The 26,631-nt window shown below is 35.3% G+C and overlaps 3 protein-coding genes across 4 annotated transcripts; 1 reads left to right on the forward strand and 2 right to left on the reverse strand.

Annotated features, from left to right (window-relative positions):
* Positions 1–1,504: 1,504 nt before the first annotated feature.
* On the reverse strand, positions 1,505–26,399 carry LOC134282104 (succinyl-CoA:3-ketoacid coenzyme A transferase 1, mitochondrial-like). Its single transcript, XM_062764554.1, has 12 exons — positions 26,310–26,399; positions 25,863–26,012; positions 7,332–7,438; positions 4,469–4,637; positions 4,221–4,335; positions 3,912–4,006; positions 3,634–3,755; positions 3,152–3,227; positions 2,852–2,941; positions 2,665–2,745; positions 1,978–2,079; positions 1,505–1,588 (listed from the first exon to the last, which is right to left on the reverse strand). Exons 1-12 carry the CDS (start codon positions 26,391–26,393, stop codon positions 1,547–1,549), a joined length of 1,233 nt encoding a protein of 410 aa, XP_062620538.1. The 5' UTR covers positions 26,394–26,399; the 3' UTR covers positions 1,505–1,546.
* Positions 8,957–12,605, forward strand: LOC134282103 (uncharacterized). Of its 2 annotated transcripts, none has more exons than XM_062764552.1 (2): positions 8,957–8,999; positions 10,461–12,605. In XM_062764552.1, the coding sequence occupies exon 2, from the start codon at positions 11,170–11,172 to the stop codon at positions 12,514–12,516; it is 1,347 nt and encodes a 448-aa protein (XP_062620536.1). In that variant the 5' UTR covers positions 8,957–8,999; positions 10,461–11,169; the 3' UTR covers positions 12,517–12,605. Both variants share the same exon structure in this region, with proteins under 2 accessions (XP_062620536.1, XP_062620537.1).
* On the reverse strand, positions 19,904–22,225 carry LOC134282106 (syntaxin-1A-like). The gene has a single exon (XM_062764555.1). It carries the CDS (start codon positions 21,460–21,462, stop codon positions 20,521–20,523), a length of 942 nt encoding a protein of 313 aa, XP_062620539.1. The 5' UTR covers positions 21,463–22,225; the 3' UTR covers positions 19,904–20,520.
* Positions 26,400–26,631: the final 232 nt, after the last annotated feature.

Below are 26,631 nucleotides of genomic sequence, written 5' to 3' on the forward strand. Positions count from 1 at the left end.
AAAGTAATCTGGAGAGTCTGGATCTATAACAACGCAGCACTGTTAAGGCTTACTATGAGAAATCAACGGAAAATAGAAATGCAAAAACAGGTTTTGTTTTTAAAACTGAATTCATTTTTATTCAGCTGTTTTATTACTGAGTAATTACTTACTTAAATACTTATGGAAATATCATAGTATAACCTACTCATTACTGTATAAAGTTTGGTCCAATCAATGGACTGTCACGTGATGAATGCATAGTACGTGTACTGAATGTAGGTTATTAACAAATTTCAATATCGCTAGGGCATACCCTATTTGAAATAAAAATTCAAGCTATTAATTGTTTCTGTATACTTTGTACTTTCTGGAAAGTGCTGCTGCTTTGAATAGAAATCGCGTTTTAATAGTTAAAATTTCGAAATATTTTGTGTACTTATAAAGTCACCCTCTCGATTTAAAGAAAGCAGTAGTACTTTTCAAATTAGAGAACATATCCTTTATTTATATTCAAAGAATGATTAAGATTTATTTAGTGTATGCCCTTGTGAAAGAACAATTAAATGAGGCATCTCGATGTAAAATATACCTCATCTGAACATAAAAACATGACAAAATTATTTAAATGCATTATCTCCATAGTTAATGAATAATCGTTCTGAACAAAGGATATACATTGGTATTAATACCTGTTTAACACCTGTAAATAACATCCTGTTTTATAATAAAACGCATTTTTTATTGTTAAAAAATTCCTCAATCTGCCTCTCACAGCACATGAGATACAGCTGTACGTCATGTTTACCAAAATGACGTCATGATTGACAAGTTCATCGAGATCAGTGATCTGTTAATAACCACCTGAATGGGATTTAACTAGCAACTTTTTTAAAATGCTTTGATAACTTTTATTGTTGTTTATTATGCTTATGCAGTTTGAAACTTGCAAATTATTTCATTTTCTGGTATTATGAGGAATACATAAAAGTAATATTTTAGGGTGATGTCACAGTAAACTTTTCCCGTATAAATTAGACCCCTCCTCCTTATTTCAGCCTTAACAATGCTGCGAATCTGGCAAGCTTAATTACTTTAAAATTACATTGATACTTAATTTAGATAAAACTCTTTTTAATCGGGACAGGTTATGTTTCTTAAGTGAAATATGATACTCATATCCTTCATCAAATGACAAATATCATGTTCTTAAAGTTGTTCAATAAGATAATTTTTGTGTGTGAAAAGCATTGGAAAAGTCATAAATCTATCAATTATGCATTAATATAGACTGTACATAAAATAATGCTCCACAAAGTAATATTTACTGTTCTTAGGTCGAACATTACTTTTGACAAGTAGAGGAGCAGGATTTTTCACATACCAAGGGAACATGTATATCTCACAATGATTATGCGAGGTTCAGATCACAGAGTTGAGTGTTTTGACCTCCACATCAATGTTTAAGTCAATCCCTTTCATCATGACACCCAGTTTTCAAGTCTACATATTACATAAAAGTCAGACACACATTGACAAGATCAGCAGTGAGTTGTCTCCCCATTATCTATGTCTGAATCTGTCCCATTACTTTCACATCTGGAGCAACCTGAAATAAGATTAATGTTAAAAAGAATTGTATGGTTCTGCTCAAGACATGCCATGGATCTGGATATAGAAATAATCCATTTCACTCTCTGGTGCAGTCCTATAGGGAATTCTCAAATGGATATCACAAGATTATTTCAAATATAACAAATTTTGCAAGTTGTATACAGGTAAGTCATTTATTAATAGATGAATCATATACACTATTTAAAGGCAATATCTGTTATTAAAAATTGTGTAAATTTGATTCATTCAATTTTTTTTTTCAATTTAATAACCTACACACATGGAATAGTATGTCATTTAATTTTTCATTAATTTGATTTTTAAAAAAGAAATTCACGAAACTGTAAACTCAATTATTATAAGGAGTAGTTAACGTGTACCTACCACAAATTCACAGTTGGTGGCACCAACAATGCTGGCGACATCTTCGTTTTCTGCAATCTCTGTTAAAATAAGCCCTTTCTCTGAGTCCACGTCAAACACACACTGAAATATAAAGAAATATAATCAAACACACACTGAAATATAAAGGATTATAATCACATTCACCATTAAGAATATGAGGGCCTCTCCCAGAGTTTTTTTTTTTTTTTTTTACATTTTTACAGCATCTCTAATTACAGATTATTCATTATGAATGTCAGTGACTGCTAGGGCTGGGACGATATATCGAGATATCGATATATCGTGATACGTGTTAGGACGATACGCATATCGATACATATGAAGAAATATCGGAATATCGCCCAAAAAAATCTTACTTCTGTTTTTCTTTGTTTATTTAACATTTGGGGTTTAATATATTAAATAAATAAGCTAAATTTAAACATAGATATGAAATAAATAATAATTAACACCACTTGAGTAAAATATTTTTGTTTTACAATATATAAACAATTATTTTGAATAAATTATTCTTATTTGCAAAGAAATAATTGTTTATTTCAATGCAAAAAAAGAATTTATCAGCAATCAAACATATTGTGATACATATCGTATCGTGGCTCAAATATCGTGATACGTATCGATATAGAAAAAGTTGTATCGTCCCAGCCCTAGTGACTGCCATACCTTGTCTGTGATGATCATATCCACACAGTTTTTACCCGTCAGGGGCAGATCACAGCTGTTGACTATCTTACTGTTTCCTTTCTGAAATATATCAACACTCATTAAACTTATACTGAACCATAAATCAAACTACAAACTTATTGATAAGGTTTTAAATGAGTAAACCTAAGTCAGAATATTATACAACCTTGTCCTGGTGCTCCATGGTAACAATAACCTTAGTTTTGTGACTGGATACCAGATCCATAGCTCCACCCATTCCCTTGACCAACCGACCCTTAAAAAAAGATATAACAGATAAGTACAACAAGGCAAACAGTTCATTGAATAAGTCATAATCACACAAATTTCCCATTAGAATTGAATTATAATATATAAGAAACATGAAATAAAAAAAAATATTTTCATAATGAGTACATGAAACTTTCATTTCTAAATTATTATCAAAGTAAAATTTCTTTTTCCTGATATACACCCTTTAGCTTACCGGAATCATCCAGTTGGCCAGATCTCCATAACGAGATACTTGTAATGCCCCTAGTATGGTCAAGTTAATGTGTCCTCTGTAAAAACAATATCAGTCATACAATTAAAGGAGACATGTGTAATGTCCCTCGTATGGTCTACTTAATATGTCCTCTGTAAAAATGGATTATGTTTCAGATATTTGACAGCAATGCCATATAATGTTTTCTTGTAATTAAAAACTTTGGAAGAAATAGTCCAATGATGTATTTCTTTAGGAAATATAAGGTGTACTCTTGAACTTGAAATATGATGGATAATAATGTAAGACTGGACCCTTTTGTGATTAAGAATATCATTAATATTAACTGCATCAATTCCTCTGTTGGCATATTGAAGTTTAAGGGAAAATAAATTGTTTTAGCTGCATTCTCTTCAGTTATATGTGAGGGTTTAAGAAGCTTATGATTTGCTGTATCGATTTGATTGGAGTAATAAACGAACCCTCGAATCATAGCAAAGGAATCGTCACTGGAGAAGAAAGAGCTCCCTGTGATGTTGGTTACGGTCTGTTTGCCCGCGTTGATCAGATCTGGGTCAACCTCACTGGGTAATGGGTACGGACCCTGTAATGTTACAATAAAACAATTATTTTTCCTTCAGAAAAGTTAAAGTAAGAGTAATGGGATATAAAATCAATCTTAAACCACAATTATCTCAGTCTTAAGTACCAAATTTAAAGCAATTTATTCTTTAATTATCAATTTAATTAGGAGACTAACCAATCCCATGATTCCATTTTCACTCTGTAGATGGACGGTCATTCCTGGTGGGATATAATTACTGGCCAACATCGGCATTCCAATACCCAGATTGGCTGAAAGTATTGACCAGAAATATAATCAACATTTAGATTATATTAATATTAATAATATTATTTGACTAAAAACAGCAACTTTCAGATTGGTTGAATTTATTTTACCAGGAATATCAATAACTTTCAGACTGATTGAATTTATTTGACCAGAAATATAAACAGCATTTACATTGGTGAAAGTATTTGACAAAAAATAAAAACAACACTTGTCTACCATATATGCCATCATGGAACTCCAGAGCTGCCCGCTTTATGATTCGGTTCCTCATTTCCGCGGCCTTGTCATTTGTCACTGGCTCCTCTTTACCTTCTGTTCGTGTTGTCAGTCTCTATAAGGAAGATAATTCAACTAAAAGACAGAGGATTTCTATATTGAACTTTCCTATTTTATATATTTTGACCTCTGCCCACTTTTTACTGTTTGTTTTTACCTCTATCCCCCTTTTTCTGTTTATGTTTTACCTCTATCCTCTTTTCGTAGCTGGGTCCTTTGATGACTCTCTGTACGTACACATGTGGAACGTGGACGTCCTCTGGTGGAATTTCTCCGACTTCCACGATCTCCTCCACTTCCGCTATCGTGATTCGCCCAGCCTTACACATCGGGGGGTTAAAGTTACGAGCTGTCTTTCTACAAACAGAAAATAGCTCACTCAAATACTTTCCTCAGCCTTATAAAACAAGAACTTTCACCAGAGAAAAAGGAATCATTTATTTCACTTTATATTATCTAGTGTCTTGCCATATATTTAATGTGGAGTTGCCTTTTGTGCATCTTGAATTACTGTCTAGTGTCTTGATCTATATATTAAAGGTATTAGAGTTGCCTTTGTATATATCTAATAACTTGAAGTAAAGATTTCCCACTTTATCGGCCTTGTATGCCTTAATCAACTAACTTGAAGGTGAGATAACCCAATGTATCTGCCTTGTGTGCCTTGATCTACAAACCTTAAGGTGAGGTTTCCTTCTTTGTCTGCCTTGTGTGCCTTGATCTACAAACCTTAAGGTGAGGTTTCTTACTTTGTCTGCCTTGTGTGCCTTGATCTACAAACCTTAAGGTGAGGTTTCTTACTTTGTCTGCCTTGTGTGCCTTGATCTACAAACCTTAAGGTGAGGTTTCCTTCTTTGTCTGCCTTGTGTGCCTTGATCTACAAACCCAAAGGTGAGGGTTCTTACTTTGTCTGCCTTATGTGTCTTGATCTACAAACCCAAAGGTGAGGGTTCTTACTTTGTCTGCCTTGTGTGCCTTGATCTACAAACCTTAAGGTGAGGTTTCCTTCTTTGTCTGCCTTGTGTGCCTTGATCTACTAACCTAAAGGTGAGGTTTCTTACTTTGTCTGCCTTGTGTGCCTTGATCTACTGACCTAAAGATGTGGTTTCCTACTTTATCGGCCTTGTGTGCCATGATCTACTGACCTAAATGTGAGGTTTCCCACTTTATCTGCCTTGTGTGTCTTGGTCTACTGACCTAAAGGTGAGGTTTCCCACTTTATCAGCCTTGTGTGCCTTGATCTACTGACCTAAAGATGAGGTTTCCTACTTTGTCCGCCTTGTGTGCCATGATCTACTGACCTAAAGGTGAGGTTTAATATTTTGTCTGTCTTGTGTACCTTGACCTACTGACCTAAAAGTGAAGTTTCCTACTTTGTCTGTCTTGTGTACCATTATCTACTGACATAAAGGTGAGGTTTCTGCCATTTGTGCCTTGACCTACTGACCTAAATGTGAGATTTCCCACTTTGTCTGTCTTGGGTGTCTTGATCTACTAACCTGAAGGTGAGGTTTCCCACTTTATCTGCCTTGTGTGCCTTGACCTACTGACCTAAAATTGAGGTTTCCTACTTTGTTGCCTTGAGTGCCATGATCTACTAACCTGAAGGTGAGGTTTCCTACTTTATCTGTCTTGGGTGTCTTGATCTACTGACCTAAAGATGAGGTTTCCTACTTTATCTGCCTTGTGTGCCTTGACCTACTGACCTAAAATTGAGGTTTCCTACTTTGTTGCCTTGAGTGCCATGATCTACTGACCTGAAGGTGAGGTTTCCCACTTTATCAGCCTTGTGTGCCTTGATCTACTGACCTAAAGGTGAGGTTTCCTACTTTATCTGTCTTGTGTGCCTTGATCTACTGACCTAAAGATGAAGTTTCCTACTTTGTCTGTCTTGTGTGCCTTGACCTATTGACCTAAATGTGAGGTTTCCTACTTTGTCTGTCTTGTGTGCCTTGATCTACTGACCTAAATGTGAGGTTCCCCACTTTGTCTGTCTTATGTGCCTTGATCTACTAACCTAAAGGTGAGGTTTCCTACTTTATCAGCCTTGTGTGCCTTGATCTACTGACCTAAAGGTGAGGTTTCCTACTTTGTCTGCCTTGTGTGCCTTGACCTACAGACCTAAATGTGAGGTTTCCTACTTTGTCTGTCTTGTGTGCCTTGACCTATTGACCTAAATGTGAGGTTCCCCACTTTGTCTGTCTTATGTGCCTTGATCTACTAACCTAAAGGTGAGGTTTCCTAGTTTGTCTGCCTTGTGTGCCTTGACCTACTGACCTAAAGGTGAGGTCTCCTACTTTATTTGCCTTGTGTGCCTTGACCTATTGACCTAAATGTGAGGTTCCCCACTTTGTCTGTCTTGTGTGCCTTGACCTATTGACCTAAATGTGAAGTTTCCTACTTTGTCTGTCTTATGTGCCTTGATCTACTAACCTAAAGGTGAGGTTTCCTACTTTGTCTGTCTTGTGTGCCTTGATCTACTGACCTGAAGGTGAGGTTTCCTACTTTATATGCCTTGTGTGCCTTGACCTACTGACCTAAAGGTGAGGTTTCCTACTTTGTTGCCTTGAGTGCCATGACTTACTGACTTAAAGGTGAGGTTTCCTACTTCATTGCCTTGAGTGCCTTGATCAACTGACCTAAAGGCGAGGTTTCCTACTTTGTCTGTCTTGTGTGCCTTGATCTACTGACCTGATGGTGAGGTTTCCTACTTTATCTGCCTTGTGTGCCATGACCTACTGACCTAAAGGTGAGGTTTCCTACTTTGTTGCCTTGTGTGCCATGACCTACTGACCAAAAGGTGAGGTTTCCTACTTTGTTGCCTTGAGTGCTTTGATCTACTGACCTAAAGGTGAGGTTTCCCACTTTGTCTGCCTTGTGTGCCTTGACCTATTGACCTAAAAGTAAGATTTCCCACTTTGTTGCCTTGAGTGCCTTGATCTACTGACCTAAAGGTGAGGTTTCCCACTTTGTCTGCCTTGTTTGCCTTGACCTACTAACCTAAAAGTAAGATTTCCCACTTTGTTGCCTTGAGTGCCTTGATCTACTGACCTAAAGGTGAGGTTTCCCACTTTGTCTGCCTTGTGTGCCTTGATAAGGGCAAAGTCACCTGTGATGGCTTCTTCCATGATGTACTTAAATCCATTGAATTCCCTTACCTAAAATAAATAAATAAAATCATTGCATTCAAACCAAACACTCCAATATTGTAAAGCATTTTGCGGAAGTGTACATCAATTTAATTATATTATTGTTTTGGGGGTTTTATGCCCCCCCCCCCCTTCAAGATTTAGGGCTATATAGTTTTTGCCCTGTCTGCCTGCCTATTTGATGGCAAAAACCATAACCTTGCCCATAATTTTTGAGTGGTTTTGACTATATCTCACAAGTGAAATCCTTCTGACAAGACCTTTTTTCCGTTTTCTCAAATTTGATCTCTTAACCTTGACCTTGGAATTTTACCCACTTATACAAAAAAATATTAAACTTAATTCTTAGTCCTAACTTTTGAACAGTTAGCACTAGGCTTTCATGTTTCGCAAGTGTATTCCTTTTGTCAGTATCTTTGAATACAGTTACCAACAAATTTGACCTTTAGACAATGACCTTGAAGTTTGACTCAATTTTTAAAAACTTTAACATTGGCCATAACCTCTGAACAGTAAACCCCTTGAATTTCATATTTCACAGGTGTAGTCCTTATGCCAAGGTCTTTCTTTAAAAATCAACATGTTTGATATTTTGACCTTAACCTTAGAGGCAAAACTGAGAAATTTCAATCCTCAATATTAGCTGCCATACAGGTATCATTGTTTTAAAAGCACCTCTTATTTGGAGGTATTCTCTCATCTTTGTTGAAATGCTATACTTTTGGTAAACATTTTGTTTTTTTTTTCATTTATTGAAAAAAATCCATATATTTTATGAAATGTTCTTAATTTCTATTGGGAGAAAATCTTCTGTTTAGAATGTCAGTCATAAATGTCGTAATCTCTGGCACCCACACAAAACAAAAGACCCATGGTCAACAGGAAGTGTTTTGAAAGGATAACTTACAGATTAGACGAATGGATAGTAGATAAATAAACTGCTGCAGATATCCCTATTCAAAAAATTACCAGAGAGAAAATGAAGAGAACCCAGTATCTTTGTTCAGATGGGGTATTACTGTGGTTTCATCAATTTTCGTTGGCATCAATTTTCGTGGATTTTGTAAAAAAGACATTTTCGAGGATACGTAATTTCGTGGACAAAGGCATTGCCTATACAAAATAATGTCATATTTTGTAATTCAATGAACATTTGAATTCGTGGATCTGCTCAACAACGAAATCCACGAAAATTGGTGCTCAACGAATATTGATGAAACCACAGTATCTTCTCATAAGCAGGGGTCAACGAGGTCATCTTTAGGCCTAAAGTAGGTAAAGGAGTGCTTTTGTTCTTCTTTTATTTTAATTTAAGTATTTAGTCTATTCTGCCTTTATAATTAAAAGCTTGCCAGGTTTCAAATAAAATTATGGCAGCTTTGTGTAGACCACAAACAAAATTTAACATAAACATGCATTTCTTACATATTTTTTGTTCATTGAAATTTATCTCTTAAAGATTGAATGTCAGAATTTTTATTGATTTTCTTTTACTAAATATAGCACCTGGAACTTTTCAGATCTTACCTGTCAACATGGACTCCATTAGAGGCTCACAAAATTATTTAATGTAAGTTTGTATAACATATAAAATGCTAACATTATCTTAATCAGTTTCTTTTCATTTTTTTTAAAAATAATAATAATAAGCAACGAACAACTGAATTTTGAGAAGAATTTTTTTAAAGTAAATAATGGGCCTATTGGCCACAACACTGATCTCAATTTGGAGGAACTATAATTGTGACAAATTTTTCCCCTGAAAAAGTTTAATTTCATATTTATCACATCATAGACCTAGGCATTATATTTTAACTAATTTTAATTGACAATACATGAAGATTTATTTCGATATATTTACATTTGCAAATGTTTTCCGTTATATAACACTACTGAAAGCAATGCGTATCTATAACTGTATAAATACTGGTACGGGGTCAAGAGGTCATAGATGTTCGTATGGATAAACGTTCGACGTAATTTCTCAGTAACGTCATAAAGGGTCGATGTGCGTTCAGTGGATTTCATACATGCCGTTGGGTTTGTAAAAGAATGCATTTCCCACGTTAAAAGTCACAATCTGGCAATTATAAAGTATGAATAAGTCACAAATGTAAATATACGTAATAAGGTATCATTTTAAAACATCTATCGGGCTATAAATACGGGTTGGTACAAGATTTAATCTCGTGACCAACCCGTATTTATATCCCAATAGATGTTTAAAAATGAGACCTTATTTCTTAAATAAATATGACAATGCTTTGACTTTCTTTATGCTATTCTGGAGATGAGAAATTTTTGGATAATATTTTCCCAAATTTTCTGTATAATTTCATGAATAATATATACCGTTAGCATTTCATACGAAAACTGTAATAAAAATCTTATCTTTATCAACAAGTTTTCGAAAATTTCAATCTCTGAATGTATTTGATACATCCTTGCACTTTCGCAAATTTTTTAATTTATCTTTAATACTTAGAAACGTGGCAATTTTGTTGTGTATTAATTTAACAATATTAAAACTATACTTAATTCAGAGTAGAAATGTGAGAAACCAAAAGCCCAAAGGAAGATTGTCATTCGGTGCTAAGTTTAGCACTTGAACACACCTGGTGAAATGTAAACATAAACAACAACAGAGCTTGTGCCCTGTTTTACAAAAACTGTTTACGTTTCACAACTGTTTTCAATTTGCTTATTAATAATGCTGTAAACACCACTGAAAAGGGCTGACAATACGTCTAGTAAATGGGTTTTGCATTCTCACATTTCTACTCTAAATTATCTTGATTATAGATGTAATATTTTTCATTAATAAATGAAAAATTTGCTACTTTTCTTAAATAAAAAGGATAAAATTGAAATTTGTGAAAGTGCAATGTTACTTGTAAAACATTCCTAAATTCTGCATGTACATGTACCAGCTTAATTTTTTTTTTCGAATGATTCCTTTATTGATTTCCAAAAATGGTATACATTGTATATATATTTACTAGATACATAATTATCCCTTCATCATTCTCAGTGAAACAGCTATACAACACATATCAGAGTCAGTGTTTGTGGGATTGTGCCATAAATTGGGGACCTCAGAACTGGTGGCAATGTCGCGCGATATGATGGACCTCGAGGATATGGTGGATAATCTAATAGCAAGTGATGGGATCAGTGTGATGGTGAGTGGAAGTCTAAGAGAAGGATTAAGATTGAAAGGATCAGATTTAGACTTTATGGGCTGGCCAAATAAACACCGCGTGATCTGGGAATTATCTCAGTCTCAGTATTACAACACACACAGACAAACACTGATCCTCTGTGACTGTTCTGATAGTCCACCAGGATTCACTTTGTTATATTTACTGTCACCTAACATGAACAGACAAGTCCAGGGAGCTTGTGTTAGAATGAATAAGAGACTTTATATATCTAGTTCTTTATATAGACAGATCATGTGTTCTGAATCAATAAGAAAGTCAACTCAACATGGACCTTGTGCCAGTGGAAAACTTGGAACACTAGATATTGATACTGCCTACTGTTTTGTTAGTGACTTTTGGCCTCCACCTGCCTACTCATGGATAGACAGATGTCACTCATGGCCCAAGCCTCATGTAGTTGATGATATTGTAAAGAATGGATGTCACTTTGTAGCAATAGGACATAAGCTAGGAAGACATGAAGATTATGAATGGAGAGTTTCTTTCTCTCTGGCATAACAAAAACTTGTGTATGCAATGAACCACTGTCAATTTTTAACCTACGGCTTACTTAAACTGTTTTTAACAGAAATAATAAACAATGGACTAAGTGATGATGATAAATTACTGTGCTCCTATTACATGAAGACCGCAGTTTTCTGGGTGATACAACAAAATACAATCCCTCACTGGTGTCCACAAAATCTCCTGGGATGTTTCTGGGTCTGTTTTAAACTCATCCTCAAATGGGTGTATGAGGGGGTCTGTCCTAACTTTTTCATTCCAGATAACAACATGTTTTTGAGCAAAATCCATGGCATCAAACAACATCAACTATTTATAAGACTGTATGAGTTGTATGAGAAGGGTTTAGCATTCCTGCTATACAGTCCCTCCAATAGGCCTTATATTATAAATGTCCTTCATAAACCTAGACTCTCCATCTGTACAGATAAACTGACTCTGATTTCTGAGGCTGAGTTTGATATATACCTATACAATGAAATATTAAGTCATAACACATTAAACAAATTGTACATGCAAGGCTGTATGAGATATCTACATAAAATAGAACAGATGATAGGTTCACCCCTCCTGACAAAGTATCAAGTCCTATTGCTACAGAGACTTACAGCTTCTGTCCTTCAGTACACTGCTTTTATATTACACATGAAAACTTGCATACATAAAAACAAATTGATGTACATAGCTGACAAAATCTCCTGTCACATGCTGAAATTAGCAGCCAAGTTTGGTTGTATTACTGACATGCTGTACACAGCAATGTATTATTACAAGACACTTAGATACAAGGAAGTTTTATCTATTGTAAAGGGGATCAAAGTCATATTAAAACAGCCATATGTGATTTATTGGGATAATGTAGATAGAGAGATGTATACTGAGGCTGTACGGGGGCAGTCCTGGTCTACAAAGATAAGACAGGCTTTAGCACGGGACATCAAACTTATCAATGAAATCCATTACATCAGTGAATTGATACCAGAACAACAGTCTGATCTAAACAACCATATTTCTGAATTATCTGTCCCACCCTATATACTGTTATACATGCTAGAGATCTTGTGTTACAGACATGTAGACAAAATGAGAGCACAAACAGCTCTAGATGATCTACAGACCTTAGTTCACTATGATCAGGGGCAGCTTATAGAATTAGATTACAGAGACATATCGTGGCAGATTCTAGGGATCTGTCAACAGATGACAGGGAACCTCCAGGCTGCTCTATACTCATACTCTCAGACAAGAACCAATTCACAAAATGCAAACAGCTACAATTATCAGAATTATTATATTATTGTACAAACTTTATTTCAGTTAATTTTTGTTTGTAAACTTATTTATATGAATGATATATAACAAGGCAGATTCTGTCAGAAGGTGACAGGGAACCTCCAGGCTGCTCTATCCTCACACAGCAGTCACTCAAACAAAGACTATTCCATAAAATAAACACAGCTACACAAATGAGAATAGAACAGGAAGGATTCCTTAATAAAGTTCTTTAATTAGTAAAATAAATGCCAAAAATTTACAATGTTTCACCATCCCCCCCCCCCCCCCCGGGGGCCCTTATCATGATTTTAACCTTTACAATTTAGAATCAACACTACCCCAGGATGCTACCAAATAATTTCAGCTTTTCTGGCCAATTGTTCTTGCGAAGAAGATTTCTTAAGATTGTTCCTATTTATTTCTATGTAAAACTTAAAAAGGATTCCCTATTGCCCTACGCCAGGTGGTCATGGTTTTAACAATTAGGAATTAACACTACCCCAGGATGCTTCCACATAAGTTTCAGCTTTTCTGGACCAGTGCTGCTTAAGAAGATTTTCTTTAGTCTTTTGTTGATTATCTCCCCTTCTAAGGGGACTTGGTCGTTAATTTAAAAAATTAAACTCCAAATCACCCAAGGATGCTTTGTACCAAGTTAGGTTAAAATGGCCCAGTGGTTCTTGAGAAGAAGTCAAAAATGTGAAAAGTTTATAGATGGACAGACGTACGTTGGACAACAGGTGATCAGAAAAGCTCACGAGCTTTCCCCAAGTCACATTGGCAGATTTTTAGAGGTGTTTATCACCATCTTTATTCCCTTGAAAATGAGTTAGCCTCATACTAGTATTATGTCCCTATGTAAAGAAACCAATTTAGATCCATATAACATGAAGATGCTGTAATATCATTCTAATATCATTGTTTAATGTGGCTTTGATGTAATAGAGATCTTTTCTCTGCATACAAATCTTGGCTTAACTAAAACTGTCCAAATGGGACAAAATACCCCCGCTGGGTTTTTCAAAAGTAAGTTTTTCCATAATAAAGATATGTATCAAAAACGAATTATGAAATTTTTCTTCCAGTGACCTTGAACTTCAACCAAATGACCTTGGGTCAAGGTCATGACACACCCTTCAGTCATGGGCAATCTTTGTGTGAAATGAAAACCTACTAAGTTTATCCTTAAAAAAAGATATGGACCGGACACAAATTATAAAATTTTTCTTCCAGTGACCTTAAACTTCCCCAAATGACCTTGGGTCAAGGTCATGACACACTCTTGGGGTATGGGCAATCTGTGTGAAATGAGAACCTACCAAGTTTATCCAAAAGAAAGATATGGACTGGACATGAATTATGAAATTTTTCTTCCATTGACCTTGAACTTCCCAAATGACCTTAGGTCAAGGTCATGACACATACTTAGGTCATGAGCAATCTTAGTGTGGAGTAGTAGATTCTAATGTCCCTCTGTACGAAAAATATGGACCGGACACGATTGCACAGACAGATGGACAGCTAGACAGACAGACGGACAAGGTGATTCCTATATACCCCTCCCCCAAACTTCGTTTGCGGGGGTATAAAAATGTGACTCAAAATTAGGTCCAACTTTAATTCTACTGAATATAACTTGGAAATAAATGAATCTATGGTTATTTTTTTATCAAATGAATTTCAATTGACCTAGTTGTTCTGAAGAATAAGTCAGAAATGCAAAACGTTTACAGACGGACAGACAACCTACAGATAAAATGTGATCTATAAACCCTCCGTAAACCCTCACTCTGTGCCTTCTATACCTTTCATTATGTACTACTTAAGACTTAAATGGAAAAAATAAGACGTAATTTCCATTTCATAAGCCCTTTTCTGCTTTCATAGGAAATTAATTTGTTGCCCAATATATATACCTTTTCCATAAACTATATACTGTAAATCACCTTTTATTCATGAGAACTTTATTTTCATGTAATTACCAAAGACAGCTGGCCTGCTTGTGAAATTTTCATTCTTGGGTATATTCATATTTCTAAAAGATAATATAGAACAATAATAAAAATTTGTGGATATTCTGTCTCCCTTAATAATGAGTTAATGAAAATTAAGTGATCTAGGGTTACTGTAGATGATTTACTCATCTGATTCATAAACTCATTAAACTTTTTTTATAAATTGTCACCAAAACACCAGCAGCATGTATCTCTTTTTCCTCCAACAAAGTCATCAAAGTTTTTTTTAAAAATAATGGTTACACATGGGTTTTTTCCATCTTTAAATTTAGTAAAGAAAGTCTTCTAAATCATTCTGATAATACTTAGTTCAAATTTCATCAAAGTAGATTTTCTGAACAAAAATCAATCTGATTTCATGTAACAGATTTCAGTTATTGATCGTGCACATTAGCTTAATAAAAATTTCTCAGTCGATTGACATGCGTAGAAAGCCAATATCACTTGTAACATCTTGAGCCTTCAGATTAACAAAGGGGACACTTAGACTAATGCCAGGTTACAAACTTTAAACAAAAAAAATAATAAAAACCAAAACACAAAATCATCAATATCAATAAACCTGCAAAGGCACCTAAACTAAGACAAAAACAATCTGTCACAAGCCACCACAAAGTGATACAGTACCTGTAAGGACAAACAGACCGACTGACAGACAGCAGCAAATTAAAGCAATATGCCCTTCGAAGGAGGGCATAAATCACATTTAGCATACTTAGTTTGGTTTCTTAATACCAATTAATAGGCAGAATAGGGTAACAAAAAACACATTTCAACTAATCAGTAATAATCAGCAAAAGTCAGTAGTGCCCCAAGCCCCACAGGAACCCTGGACCCTGGGTCCATACTATTCACAATTTTGGCACCCTTGCTCACCATAAATGTTTGTTTGAATACAAAGTAGCAGATTTCAAAGCAGTAATTCATTTTCAGTATTAATCATTAGAGCCTTTCCCCTCTATGGTATCCTTGACCATGACTTGAGGCATTCTCAAGAAGGACCCTTGCTCATCATAACTACATGTATGTAAATAGTCCATCTGTTTAATCCTAAGGAGTAGAGGAGAAGATTTTCAAAAAATAATGCATTTTCTCTATACCGTTACATGTATATATATATATTATTATAACAGTTTGCGTCGAGGTTGATCTGATGATCTGCGCTTGTCAACGAGACGTGATACAGCTCTTCGGATCATGTTACTGTTATAATAATAAATTTATTATTTATCCCCTTATAACTAGCTAAAGAGAGCAAAATAACACTATAGAGATCAATTGTATAACATTAATCCATAAAACAAAGCATAATTACAAGGGACTTTTTAATGCGCAAGAAAAATAACATCACGTTTTTGCGTAATACATCATCAGTTTCAGAGAGTGGTGATATGGATTCAGAAAACCACAGTGTGGTGATTCGGAAAGTCAGATCACGTCGTCACATGATTACGTAAATTCAACAGTAATATTGAGTGATACACAGTAGGTATACAATAAAATTAATAGACCTGCACTAATACCAGAACCCTTGACCCTGGGGTCATGGAATACACAATTATTGAAGAGGCACCTTTGCTTATCATAACAAATTGTAGTTAATGTTTCATACCCAGGAGCAGAAGTCTTAGAGAAGAATTTATGCATGTTCACTCTATAATCAGTAAAGCATCACCCTCACACCAGAAATCCTAATCTTGGGGCCATAAAATTTACAATTTCACAATGGTATTATTAAGTATTGTTATTATTTTTATGTACAGCAGTCAGATCTAGAGAAACGTTTTTTACTCTGACAGAATTAACTCATTGTATCCATGTTATTATCTTTTCTCTGTTCAGATAATCCTGGTGTGTGTAGAGACAAATTATTTTGAAACACACTTATAGTAAACACTGATATAATGAAATAAAACTGTTTGTCCCTGGTCTTCATTATATCAGTGTTTTACTGTTCTGATAGATTGACACAAGTTGATAGAACTAACGACAAAATATTTTCATTTCCAATGTCTTTGTCAGAGATAAAATTACAAATAGTAAATGTACTTTATTTCCCCATCAAAGTATTGGTTCATCAGATGCAGGGCTTTGAGCACGTGGATTGGCGGAATCAAAAGCATGTACAGTGGAGCCTCATTTATCCGGACGCTTTGGTTCCTAGTTAATTTGTCTGGATATGTGAAGCGTCCGGATACCTCACCAAATAAACAAGACAATATAACATATAAAAATTCCGTCCCGATGAAATGTCGTCCGGATGCTGAAGCATCTGGATATCTGGGGTCTGGATATCTGAAGGTCCACTGTATATACATGGAATAACTTTCAGATTTTTCAATTTCATGACGATGATCAATCGATTGGCTTGCGTGATAATTTTATGCATTTATGCAAATTATCACGCAAGCCAATCGAATGATCACATCATGAAATCAAAAAACAAGAGGCCCATGGGCCACATCGCTCACCTGAGAAGCGTTGACCATTCTGTTCTTTATCAGATTTCCCCCTTGTTATACATAATGCATCCCCACCCTACCCCACTGATCATAATTTAGACGTTTTGAAATCTACACAACCCCATGATCCTTCCATGGGCTTTTTTGGCCCAGTGGTTCCTGAGAAGAAGATTTTCAAAGATTTTTCCTATATATTTCTATGTAAAACTTTGATTCCCTATAATGGCCCCACCCTTCCCCTGGGGGTCATGATTCCTACAATTTAGAATTTACACTACCCCAGAATGCTTCCACATAAACTTCACTTTTTCTGGCCCAGTGGTTCTTGAGAAGAAGATTTTCAAAGATTTTTCCTATATATTTCTATGTAAAACTTTGATTCCCCATTGTGGCCCCGCCCTTCCCCTGGAGGTCATGATTTGAACAATTTAGAATCTACATTATACCAGGATGCTTCCACATAAGCTTCACTTTTTCTGGCCCAGTGGTTCTTGAGAAGAAGATTTTCAAAGATTTTTCCTATATATTTCTATGTAAAACTTTGATTCCCCATTGTGGCCTCGCCCTTCCCCCGGGGGTCATGATTTGAACAATTTAGAATCTACACTATACCAGGATGCTTCCACATAAGATTCAGCTTTTCTGGCCCAGTGGTTCTTGAGAAGAAGATTTTCAAAGATTTTTCCTATATATTTCTATGTAAAAATTTGATTCCCCATTGTGGCCCCGCCCTTCCCCCGGGGGTCATGATTTGAACAATTTAGAATCCAGACTATACCAGGATGCTTCCACATAAGTTTCAGCTTTTCTGGCTCAGTGGTTATTGAGAAGAAGATTTTCAAAAATTTTTCCTATATATTTCTATATAAAACTTTGATTCCCCATTGTGGCCCCGCCCTTCCCCTGTGGGTCATGATTTGAACAATTTAAAATCTACACTATACCAGGATGCTTCCACATAAGTTTCAGCGTTTTTGGCTCAGTGGCTCTTGAAAAGAAGATTTTCAAAGATTTTTCCTATATATTTCTATGTAAAAATTTGATTCCCCATTGTGGCCCCGCCCTACCCCCGGGGGTCATGAATTGAACAATTTAGAATCTACACTATACCAAGATGCTTCCACATAAGTTTCAGCTTTTCTGGCTCAGTGGTTATTGAGAAGAAGATTTTCAAAGATTTTTCCTATATATTTCTATATAAAACTTTGATTCCCCATTGTGGCCCGGCCCTTCCCCCCGGGGGTCATGAATGATTTGAACAATTTAGAATCTATATTATACCAGGGTGCTTTCACATAAGTTTCAGCTTTTCTGGCTCAGTGGTTCTTGAGAAGAAGATTTTCAAAGATTTTTCCTATATATTTCTATATAAAACTTTGATTCCCCATTGTGGCCCCGCCCTTCCCCCGGGGGTCATGATTTGAACAATTTAGAATCTACATTATACCAGGGTGCTTTCACATAAGTTTCAGCTTTTCTGGCTCAGTGGTTCTTGAGAAGAAGATTTTCAAAGATTTTTCCTATATATTTCTATGTAAAACTTTGATTCCCCATTGTGGCCTCGCCCTTCCCCTGTGGGTCATGATTTGAACAATTTAAAATCTACACTATACCAGGATGCTTCCACATAAGTTTCAGCGTTTTTGGCTCAGTGGCTCTTGAAAAGAAGATTTTCAAAGATTTTTCCTATATATTTCTATGTAAAAATTTGATTCCCCATTGTGGCCCCGCCCTTCCCCCGGGGGTCATGATTTGAACAATTTAGAATCCAGACTATACCAGGATGCTTCCACATAAGTTTCAGCTTTTCTGGCTCAGTGGTTATTGAGAAGAAGATTTTCAAAGATTTTTCCTATATATTTCTATATAAAACTTTGATTCCCCATTGTGGCCCGGCCCTTCCCCCGGGGGTCATGAATGATTTGAACAATTTAGAATCTATATTATACCAGGGTGCTTTCACATAAGTTTCAGCTTTTCTGGCTCAGTGGTTCTTGAGAAGAAGATTTTCAAAGATTTTTCCTATATATTTCTATGTAAAACTTTGATTCCCCATTGTGGCCTCGCCCTTCCCCTGTGGGTCATGATTTGAACAATTTAAAATCTACACTATACCAGGATGCTTCCACATAAGTTTCAGCTTTTTTGGCTCAGTGGTTCCTGAGAAGAAGATTTTCAAAGATTTTTCCTATATATTTCTATATAAAACTTTGATTCCCCATTGTGGCCCCGCCCTTCCCCCGGGGGTCATGATTTGAACAATTTAGAATCTACATTATACCAGGGTGCTTTCACATAAGTTTCAGCTTTTCTGGCTCAGTGGTTCTTGAGAAGAAGATTTTCAAAGATTTTTCCTATATATTTCTATGTAAAACTTTTGATTCCCCATTGTGGCCTCGCCCTTCCCCTGTGGGTCATGATTTGTTCAATTTAGAATGTACACTACCCCACGATGCTTCCACATAAGTTTCAGCTTTTTTGGCTCAGTGGTGCTTGAGTAGTAGATTTTCAAAGATTTTTCCTATATATTTCTATATAAAAATTGATTCTCCATTGTGGCCCCGCCCTTCCCCCGGGGTTCATGATTTGAACAATTTAGAATCTACACTACCCCAGGATGCTTCCACATAAGATTCAGCTTTACTGGCCCAGTGGTTCTTGAGAAGAAGATTTTTTAATGACCCAACCCTATTTTTGCCTTTTCTTGATTATCTCTCCTTGCGAGGGGATATGTCCCTTCATTTTAACAATTTAAATTTCCCTTTACCCAAGGATGCTTTGTACCAAGTTTGGTCAAAATTGGCCCAGTGGTTCTTGAGAAGAAGTCGAAAATGTGAACAGTTTACAGACAGACAGACAGACAGACAGACGGACAGACGGACGGACAGACAAACGGACGGACGACGGACAAAATGTGATCAGAAAAGCTCACTTGAGCCTTCGGCTCAGGTGAGCTAATAAGACACTTTTTTCTTAAATCAATACACACTGTAGTACTGTATAATCTGAATTATCTATGTGCACTTTTCAATTGAATGAATTGTTAGTATACTAAATAATTTTTTCATAATTGTGTGGTACTGTATATAAAGTAATTGTACAACTGTCTAGTTTTGTATAACTGTGTAGTATTATTTATAATTTTATGACTGTTTAGTACACATACTATATTACTGTATAACTGTTTTAAAATTTAGTACTGTATAATTGTACAACTGTGTATTGTACAACCCGATATTGATAATTATACTGTACAGTATTGTAGTGGCTACAACAAGGACATTTACATAAACAACTACACAATTATTTGTTTTTATGTTCATTGATGTAAATAGGTAAAATCCTGACATTCTTATCTTGTCATCTTGCTGTAAACATTCTCCACACAGGTATGTTGACCTCAGGGTTTTTATTTGTAATGAAGTTTTTGGAAATAAAATTTATTTCATAAAAATTTTCATGTAGCATTTTATCATCTGAAAATCCAATAATTTAAATGCATGTACATGTATAATGGACGTTAAATGATTCTTTATGATATCATAAATGTACATGTACGTGTAGTTCAGTGGTCACTGTAAATTCCAGCTATCCTACACTCTCTAACTTTATCACTCTGAATCACTATTGGTCATCGTCACAACAATGATTATAACAACAATTACAACAACAGTAATTAAGATGGAGAAACAGATGATTTTTTTCTTCCTCGCAGCACACTGATGTTTCTTTGCCTCTGCTAGCTGTTGATTCCCACTTTGAACTTCCCCTACAGCTAGTTCTACATGTTTCTCTATATTGTCTACCATTTTACCCTGGTCTTGTACCAGTCCGTGCATCTCCTTGAACAACATGTTGACCTCATGAATCTGACTCTCAAGGTCAGTCAATTCCCGCTCTCGCTCCTGAAGGTCCTGTAACTCAGAAATGGCTTTCTGGGATTCCTGGAAATAAGGATCAATGAAAGCGTTGGTGTTCTGAAAGTTCAGGTCTAAATTCACGGAGTTTGTGTTGACATCATACTGAGGATCCCCCGTTATTGCAGCTATCTGTCTCTGTTTATTAAGTCTAGCTTTTGTTCTTTCCAGATAACTAGCCTGGCTAGTTCTGAAGTCATTCATTGTTGTTCTAAGTTCATGTGAAAGTCTTTCTATCTGCATGCTCTGCACGCGCTGTTCTGCATTTGACAGAATCAGTCCTTTTTTCTGTGACTTGGGGTCGGTCCCTGCAGACGACAGGAGTTCTATGTCTTTCCTGATCGTGATGGAGCTTGACAGAATCTTGTCTGCCAGGTTCTCCATTCTTTGGATGTCCGTGTCGGACACTTTGGGAGCACAGTACAGTGTGTTCTGCATTTTCTTGAGTTCGCTGACATCTGCTTTCAGCAGTGCCAGTTTCCCCTCCATCCCCTTCACTTTCTCCAGGAACCCCGGTAATGATAAATCATCCTCCTCCTCCTTTTTGGATTTCTTCCCTTTCTTTCCTCGCATGCTCTCCCTCTCATACTGATCTCGCTTAGCTTCGAACTCCGGTAACCGGTCCCGCACTGTCATTTTATCTCCTCTGTTTACTAATGTCCACAGAAAGGCAGTTAATTGTACAGTATATCCCTCAATGAACTAGCTTCTTTATCTTGTATTGAACCATTAGATCCCCATTATCTTATAGAACACAATCCACATATACTATCAATTAACAAGACAAGGTAGAATATTTAAGTCCCAGTTGATCAGACTTAATCACAATATCCAAGTATTAACCACAGTGTACACACTTCTATCAGACACAGTCCTCAATCGTAAATAAGTTAATTTCACTTTCGGTATAAATTTGGAGACTTTCGGTTAGTGGTATATCCTTGGGTTATTTTTCTTTTCCACAGTTGAAGAAGTTTGTCATTGAAAGGGGACACACCACACAGTGAGTCATTGAAGCTTGACACTGGGGCACCCTGGGGGGTTATTCCTGTTCCACGTCAGTGATTATCCCCCAAAACAAAACCTGGTAACACCACGCAACTAATCCTCTTGCATAATAATTAGGAGAATTAATCAATACAGGATTTTACAATTCCTATTTTTAAATCCCCTGATTCATTCAATAGCTGTATGTCTTATCTCCAAATGGTGTGGAGTGCCTTCAGGTATAAAATCCTGGTCTGCATATATTAAATGTCACTTGATAAAACCTATACTAGTGCGCTTTAATATTTGTAATATACACAACAGTTGAAAGTCTGAGTCAAGTGTGTAACATATATACCAGGTCTGACTAAACTGCTTCTAAAATAAACTTTTGTCAACCTCAGCTGTGCTTAAGTCAACTCGGGACTGTCATTGTTTGTTTGATATACATATACATACACATGTATATAGAGAGGTATAAGTATCATAAACTACATCTAGGATCTAGTAACTCCTTGGTGTAATGCTGGCGGACATTATAGATCAATCGATAGAAATTAATTTATACTGACTGGTATGTACCTTTTGTATAAACCTCAGGTATAATTCTGCTTCAAGGAAATTAAAATGCAATAAAAAGTAACAACTGAACTGTATCAATATACAGAGCTTTTTTTTAATAAAATAATTTGATTTATGTTTTTTTAAGATAATGTGATGAATGTGATATGAAAAAAGAAAGGTTGCTCTCAATCAACTTTAAACTTTTTATATTGACAAGTATTTCACAGAAACTGGTCAAGATTAGACAAACATTCACACACTATTTAATTGTACACATATTAATGCTATACATGTACTGTTAACTCCTGTTGTAGACAAGTGCAGTGTAATTTAATAAGCTGGTCTGATATAAATACTAAACTGCTGTACGAACATACTCCAGCTGTCTAGACTTTGTAACTTTTTAAACACTTCCCTTAATAAAGCTGTTTCTTGTAAAGTGGCTAAGCCTAACTTACCAGAACCAGGCTCAACCTACATTGTATTTTCATATCACCATGCAGTGTTTTTAACAACTAAATAAAGAATTGAGGAACTTATTCAAACTGAAAGAGGTAAATATTACCCTTCTAAATGTGAAATCAAAACAAAAGTCATCCTGACATCAAAATATTTAAAGTAAACAGATACCCAGTCATGATCTTTGACAAACACTACAGAGTAATCCCCCTTGAATGTGACAGTGTAATGAACTAAGTCAAACATGATATAGTAATCTTATAGGGCAGCTGTAATCACACTTGGATTAGGATTTACATCTAGCTGTTGTGCTAATAAAATTTTTTCTAATACAATTGCCACAAAAAAATTTTCCAAATCATAGTCAATTTAACAATAAAATCCACTTTTTCAAGTGCAGGAAAAATGCACCCATTGATTTCATGTAATTAGAAACAAGATTGAATTTTTAAATATTTAATTTCTCCTTTAACTTTAAAGTATTATTCCTTTCCACAGTTTCCAGCTTGTATTTATTAAATGAATAAATTTCAAATATTTTAGATCAGAAACAAAATAATACAAAAAATGACAACCTTTTAAACCCAAAACTTCAGTTTCTTTTTTTTACATCATCAAACTTTAGAAACAGGTTCACATGTAGAGTTATGTCCAAGACACAATGTAGTTACGATATTGACAGATTACTTTTTTAATAGTTTGCTGTAATATTTCTCTATCTTTGTGTGTTTAACAGAATACTTTCTGTTATAAGAAGTTTCCCTTACTGTCAATGTCAATGATATCGTACAGATATCGAATCATGTTTGTTCAAAAGATTATGGCTTCCATCCTTCAAAGTGTGTTTTTCAAAGTGCTAGAAAATTACTTGAAAATTATAACCTATAAAACTTTCCCTGTAGTGTCGATATCGTCGATATCGATGATATCACTTCGATATCGAATCATGTTTGCACAACCCTTAGTAAATAACATCCCTGTTCCTAATAATGTGTATGTAAGTTTATAATTACCTATTCAAAGATTGTACTTGCCATCAATATCGTCGATATCGTTTCGATATCGAGTCATGATTGTTAAACACAAATTGCTCTACCAACCTTCACCCTTCACAAATTCTGTTTCCTTATATGTATTTTCTGATAAATAAGTTGACCCTACTGTCGATATCGTCGATATCGTATCGATATCGAATTATGATTGTTAAAACTTACTTTTCAACTTTCACCCTAACCCAACATCTTACTCTAAACCTAACCGAAGACAAAAACAGCTCCTAATCCTTTGTTTATCATCCTTTATTTCCATATTCATGCAAATAATGAATCAATATCGACAACACTTGTGGTATTGAAAAATTATGTTATACCTCATTGTGAAAATGAATTGTATTTAAATAGGATCTATATCGATATGATATCGTCATGGTATTGTCCATATCGACGACATCGACATAGAACCAAGTCTCATATATGTATCAATTATTTCCAATATTTATTATGCTGATGAGGATTGATATCGATATGATATCGACATTATTTTGTCGATATCGTCGATATTGACATCAAATTTGGTCTTGGACATGTATGCACATGTAAAAGCTAATTGTCTTTTCATTTACTGCAGATTGTTTGGTAAACACTTTTAATGTGCTAAGACATTAAGATTTGTTAATTTTCAGCTGGAATACAACAATTGTACCCTTTTCATATATAAGTGTTTCAACTTCAGTCCCAGGTCCCCCTTTTTCCTTTCCTCTCAAAAAATTATAAATCGTTCTAAAAGACGTTTTCAGCTTATATTTAAGAGGCGTCTAAATGTTCTATAAAAAGTAGGTATTACACTTCAGATATTCAGGAAATGATCCAAACTGCTGAAGAAAAATTTCCAATTTCCCATGTAACAATATTAGAAACACATACACACATTTGCAATGGATTATTTGAGTTTATAACTAAATTATTTACAGTTAATCCTCAGTATATAAAATAAAGTAATTTCACAAACTGAAAAATAAAATTCAACTTGGTTTCTCCTCCTTAGAACAAAAGTTACCAGTAAGTGTACTGTGTTAGGCCATAATAAATATATTGCTAGATTCTCATCCGAATTTTTTTAAAAATCGAGGCGGGCGGGCGGCTTTTATTTTATATTTTTTATTTTTTCAATTTTGCAGAATTTTTATTTACCAGGTCAATCGGTGTAATTTTATTTACAATACCCGAAAAAAAGTCGTTATAAAGGTTCAATTATCTCTTACTTCACATCATCACCAATCTTTTTCAACCAATGACCCTTGTTTAAATTATATACGCATATATTACAATCTTTTCAGCTGTCAAAATCATGTCGACTTTCGCGGGATTTAAAACGAAAGTAGAATGGTAGATGAATACCGATCCCGATCAGAATTAAGACGAGGAAAAACAGAAATAAAAAAAATCGAGGCGGGGGTATAAAATCGGGACGGGCGGGGATGAGAATCTAGGAATATTTTTATTATGGCCTTAGAGTAAACATTTTTCTAACAGTTTTCTCATTTTATCATGACAAAAAAATAAATTCAAAGAATTGTTGTCCCCAGCTTTTGGTATCTCAGGGTTGAGATGCAGTTATTATAGCAAGTCTTGACTGTCATGTCAGGCCATCTCTCAAAAATTGAGATGGCTTTCATCCAAAAGTTACAGCCCATTGAGCCCAAATTAAAATTTTAGGTCAGTAGGTCAAAATTCTAGGTCATAATTAAGGACCTGAAGTCAAAAATCATAGATATTTCTGAGAGATGTTGTCACAGGTGATGTATATGTAAAATATGAATGCTCTGTCTTTTCTCATTCAAAAGTTATAACTTCACTTAAACATTTTGTGACAGACATACAGACTACCAGAGTAATGGGATTAAATGTCACCTTGCTTTCTCAAAAGCAGTTGACATTTAAAAACTGGTAATATTTGAAATGTTCTTGGACAGTAGCTATAGAGCTTTATCCACTGTGTGTATGATATTAGAGGAATCAGTGGCTTACCTCCCTTGGATCGCTGATGATTTCTACGGTTTTATCTGTATTGTATTTAACTGGTGCCCCGCCCTCCTGGATGAGTGTTCCATACCCTGTAGGAGTGAAGAATGCTGGGATACCTGCTCCGCCAGCCCGAATTCTCTCAGCCAAAGTCCCCTAAACAGATGAAAACATTGATTTCAATAACTGGTCCTTTGACAAACTTTTCTTAAATTTATGATTGACAGGTGGAGAAGACAAAGTCTAATTCTGTAGTTTTACATTCTTTAAAAAATACTGAATCAGATGCAGCTAAACAACCATAATCAACTAGACATAATAAGAGAAAACAAAGGAGAAATCAATTATATTAAAACAATCACAGGTTTTACCTTAGACAGGTGTTGACTTATAAATAAGAATGTGTTTGTTGCTATGGGGTGGGGTGCTACAGAAATGATCACAGTATGTTACCTGGGGGGTGAGTTCCACTTCTAGTTCTCCCTCGAGGTATTGTCTCTCAAACTCTGCATTCTCCCCCACATAGGAAGAAATCATCCTCTTAATCTGAAAGACGAGGATTAAAATAAATTCTCTCCAAATTCATCCTCCTGATCTGGGAAGAAAACTGTGACTCACTGGTAAAATACGAAATTATATAAACATCTCTACGAATAATCCATAATTAAGATATCAACATCTCTATGAATGAAACTAGAACAAGTTGTATATATCTGAAATAAAATACAGTTTTAAATGAGGTAAAACAAAATAATTTAAAGATTCTAGCTTAGAA

The sequence above is a fragment of the Saccostrea cucullata genome, unplaced genomic scaffold (assembly GCF_032062105.1).
Source record: "Saccostrea cucullata isolate Sc308-1 unplaced genomic scaffold, CSIRO_AGI_Scuc_v1 ctg5540, whole genome shotgun sequence".
Classification (NCBI taxonomy): Eukaryota; Metazoa; Mollusca; class Bivalvia; order Ostreida; family Ostreidae; genus Saccostrea; species Saccostrea cuccullata.